Here is a 5000-nt window from a genome sequence, read left to right on the forward strand (position 1 = left end):
TGAAACTATACAGCGCATCTTCTTAGGCCCACATCCACATCTATATACGACGTCCAAATCCACATCCACATAACGTGTACATTCACATCCATATACATCCACATCCATATAGGTCCAAATCCACATCCATATAGGCCCACATCCATATCCATGGATATGTCCACATGCACAGTAAAAGGAACAAAAGAGAACCCTTTCTACTTCCAGGGTGTGAGAGAGGGACAGAGAGGTAAGAGGTACAGAGAGAGAGAAGTGTAAAAATGGAGAGGGAGAGAGGAGAAGGAGGGAGCGATAGACAGAATAGACAGATTGAGGGACGAGTGGAGCTGGAGCAGGGCTGGCTGTGTGGGTGGGTGGGGGAGGGGGGGGGCATGGGGGGGGGGGTCGGACTGAAAGGGAGGTGCAGGACCCCTCATTAGGACCTCGCCACACTCATTAGGAGACATGGAGGAGGTGGCACTCTCTTGTCTGCTCTGACAACAGGAGTCATCTAAAGGGACAGAAGGGGGGGGTGTGTGTGTGTGTGTGTGTGTGTGAGAGAGAGGCGTGGGGTGCTTTTGTGTGTCTCTCTATGGTGGTCTCTAAGGGGATGTTGAGCAGCTTCATTAAGTAATTACACAGCAGTAGTAACAGCTCATAAAGGAGCTGCAGGTTACAGAACAGAATGGGACCCGCCACGAGCCCGGCCTCATGCTTCCTTTAGAGACACACACACACACACACACAGAGCTCCTGATGCCGTCCTCCCCATGTCTGATGCACCCACTCAGACACACACACACACACACACACCCGTGCGCAGACACACACACACACACACACACACACACACACACACACACACACACACACACACACACACACACACACACACACACACACACACACACACACACACAGTCCTGTGTCTGAGGCATAAAAGACAAAAGAGCTCCAAATACAAGCAGGCAGAGAGAAAGACGTCTACACACGGCTATGCAAATGTGCGCACAAACACACAAACACCATGTGAACTCGCACGTCCTGAATGCAACACACACTTGTGTGAATGCCTGTTCCTGTGCATATGTATGTTCACTCAGAAACATTGTCACTCACACACACATTTCAGTGTTTGCATTAATACAGAAACTCTCAATCTATTTGCTCAGAGAAATGATTCACACTGACAAACACAGGTGAGAACCAGAGCACACTGTCTGCCTGATAACACTCCTGAGGAGAGGGGTAGAACTGAGGTCACTACTGCCCACAGCCCTGATCACACACACACACACACACACACACACACACACACAGTGTGCCTGGGTCATTCAGAGTTCAGTGCACGGTAAAGGGTGAGTCAGGGGGTGAGTGTGTGTGTGTGTGTGTGTGCTTTCACCAACTCTTAAACAAACAATTCCTGTGAAGGTTTGGTTTGTGGGTACGGCCTAATGTACACACACACAGACACACAGACACACAGACACACACACACACACACACACACACACACACAGAAACCTTACACAACCGCTTCCTTTGATAGAGATGAGATGTTCTTGGCCCTTGTATTTGTAGCAAGAAACATGATACTCTATCAAGCACTGATTCCAAGTGAGAGCAACTGGATTCAATTAGCTAACTGAACTCACATCAGTCTCAGAATCACAGAACCCGACGGTGACAACAGCTTTTCCAGCTGTGCAGAACCATTAGCAACTGGAGACACACACTCCAATACTTGGGCATCACACAAAGACAACACACAGGAAACAAGTTAGCACACTGAGAGGAGGATGTGTGTGTGTGTGTGTGTGTGTGTGTGTGTGTGTGTTTATGTCGGTGACAAAGTTAATGAAAAAGAAACGGCAAGATAGATTGGAAAGAGACAAACATGGACAGAGAGGTAAAGTGATGGTGGACACATGGTGACTACGCAACTAATAATTATATATATAGAGAGAGAGGGAGAGAGGGAGAGAGAGAGAGAGAGAGAGAGAGAGAGAGAGAGAGAGAGAGAGAGAGAGAGAGAGAGAGAGAGAGAGAGAGAGAGAGAGAGAGAATGAGAGAGAGAGAGAAGCATATAACCATAACTGGCTTGAGGAAATTATTCTCTGATAAAAACATAGCGGGTGGTGTGGGGTTGGGGTACTGTGGCTGGCGCTAAGTTTGCTATGATGTCCATAAATAAGGAAGGAGGAAGAGTGTGTGAGTGTGTGTGAACCGTCCATCAGCACTCATTAAGAGAGTGAAGACGGAGAAACACCCACTTCTCCATTTGCCTCAAGAACACTTAAAACAAACCAGGCGCTAAAAAGCCAATCCATATTCACATCGATGGCTGGGGCCGTCAGTTATTTCACTGCATCATGCGAGGATGTGTGTGTGTGTGTGTGTGTGTGTGTGTCAATGTGAATGAGTATGAATGTGTGTGTATGAAAAGTGAGTGTGAGATTGTGTCACTGTGTGCGAGTCAATGTGAATGAGAAGAGAGAGGAGAGAGAGAGAGAGAGAAAGAGAAAGAGAAAGAGATAGAGAGAGAGAGAGAGAGAGTGTGTGTGTGTGTGTGTGTGTGGCGTGTAGAGTGTATGATTCCCTCCCCAACTTGAATCATTATCTGTGGAGAGAAATCAGCAAACAGGGCCCTGCATCCAATGGGCCTATTATTGGGACAGAGCAAATCAGGCCATATCCATATACATGAGATCGTCGCACCACTCCCTACACACAGTGTGTGGGGTACAGTGTGTGTGTGTGTGTGTGTTTCTCCCTAATATCAACTTTGAACTTTACCATCACTTTTGTATACCTGCCCTATGGACATCTGTGTGTGTGTGAGAGTGTGAGAGAGAGGAAATACACACACACACACACACACACACACACATATATATATATATATATACGTATCGTGTATATATATATATATGAGTGCATGCTGGTGTGTGCACATGCATGAGGGGCATATATGGATCAGGTCTGTATGTCCTTGTGTGTGTGTGTGTGTGTGTGTGTGTGTGTGTCAGGCAGGGCTAAAGCAGATGTAATGTCACTGACCCACAGTGGGGGTGTGAAGCTGCTTTGTGTCTCAATTATGTCTCCAATTGGAGAGACCAGAGAGCACAGCAGGACAGCAGGGGGTGGGGGGCAATGTGGAGGGGGGGGGGGGCAGATAGAGAGGGGGGGCAGAAAGAGGAGGAGGTGGACGGACAGATAGACAAATGGACGGATGCAAAGAGAGAGATGAATGAATAAATGAATGAAAAGGATGAATAAGACATACTGACAAATATATCGATATACATATAGGCTAGAGAGAGAGAGAGAAATTGAGTTGAAATTGAATTGAGAGAGAGATAGAGAGAGACAGAGAGCGAGAGAGTGGGTGAGAGAGAGAGAGAGAGAGAGAGAGAGAGAGAGAGAGAGAGAGAGAGAGAGAGAGAGAGAGAGAGAGTGGGTAAGAGAGAGAGAGAGAGAGAGAGAGAGAGAGAGAGAGAGAGAGAGTGAGAAAGGGGTGACTACAGAGCCAGAGTGTGCGTCTAATGAGGCTGAACAGAGGTGCTAATTTGCTGCTTGGCTGTGAAGACACAAACTCATGTGTGAGCGAGGCACTGCTCTAGGGTCAGGGCAGGCACACTACCAATGAGTGAATGAGTGAGTGAGTGAATGCACGAATGAATGAATGAATGAATGAATGTGTGTGTGTGTGTGTGTGTTTGTGTGTGTGTGTGTGCACATGTGTGTGTGGTCAAGAAGGTGATAAATATACTGTGGAACCAAAACCATTAAACCATTTTGAAGAGTTCATCAAAGGAACCCCTGCGGCACCCCAAGAACACTCCTTTTGTAGAGTGTGTGTGATTGTGTGTGAGATTTTGTGAGTGTGTGTGTGTGTGTGTGTGTGTGATTGTGTTGAGATTTCAGCAAAATCCTCTAAATCCTCATGTTTTCTCACACATTGTTAAATACAGTGAGGAGCATATGTATTCATCAATCATTTGACAATTGATCTTCATGCCTTAATTCAAAAAATGAGTAAAAATAAAACCGCCAAGGACACCAATTTTCTTTGTGATTGAAGAATGTATCGTAAAGAAATAAATGTTTTCTTTAAATGCTAAGGGAAGAAAGTATCATGAGGTCTACGAGCTGTGACATGACTCCATACGGAGGACGACTACAGCATTATTTCACCAGGAAGCTGAAAAAAAAAAAAGGAGTTCATGCGTGTGTGTGTGTATATAGGTGTGTGTGTGTGTGTGCATGTATGTGTATATAGGTGTGTTTGTGTATGAATGTGTATATAGGTGTGTGTGTGTGTGTGTGTGTGTATAGGTGTGTGTGTGTGTGTGTGTGTACTGACCGTGAGGACGGAGAGCAGGTCTGCCAGTGGTAGCTCTGCCTTGAGCCGCTCCTTGAACATGCGCACGGTCTGGTGCCGGAGGTAGTAGTAGGAGCCGATCCGGCCGTATGTCAGCGGCTCAATGGTGCGCTCGTCCTGCCCACCGCAACGCACACACACAAACAATCAACACAAACAGCAAACACAAACAACAAACAAACAATACACACAAACCATACACACAAACACAAGCAGGGCAGTGAAGAGGATGTGCAGACAGAAACAACGCCTCCGTCTTCCCTCACTGATCTCACACTTCCTTCATCTTCCTGACACTTTTTATGCTCGTGCATGTATGTGGTTATGGTTGTGTGTGTGTGTGTGTGTGTGTGTGTGTGTGTTATACTTCCATCTGTTCATTTAGCAGTGTTTTACCAGATGTTTTAATCCAAAGTGATCCCAATATAGTATATTGTAATATAATATAATTATATTCTAATCATATCACAATATAGTATATTGGCTTACAGGAAGTGAGCGCGGTGGCGTGGAACCCGTGAGTGTAAAGCTGATAGCGCCTCGCTGCACCTGCTGACTGATCTTTCACGCTTCACTGATGAAGAGACGAAGATAAATAGGAGACGCTCAACGACAGCCAACATGCACTCACTGGGGA

General features: G+C 46.2%; 1 protein-coding gene across 2 annotated transcripts in view; it reads right to left on the reverse strand.

The window, feature by feature from the left end:
• The window catches only part of ascc3 (activating signal cointegrator 1 complex subunit 3), a 186646-nt gene that overhangs the window by 26908 nt on the left and 154738 nt on the right, over positions 1–5000 (reverse strand). For both annotated transcript variants that reach the window (XM_062539224.1, XM_062539223.1), the window contains exon 35: positions 4346–4480. In XM_062539224.1, the coding sequence (XP_062395208.1) occupies positions 4346–4480 (135 nt within the window). The remainder of the gene's footprint in view (positions 1–4345; positions 4481–5000) is intronic.

The sequence above is a fragment of the Sardina pilchardus genome, chromosome 6 (genome assembly GCF_963854185.1).
Source record: "Sardina pilchardus chromosome 6, fSarPil1.1, whole genome shotgun sequence".
In the NCBI taxonomy this organism is placed as follows: Eukaryota; Metazoa; Chordata; class Actinopteri; order Clupeiformes; family Clupeidae; genus Sardina; species Sardina pilchardus.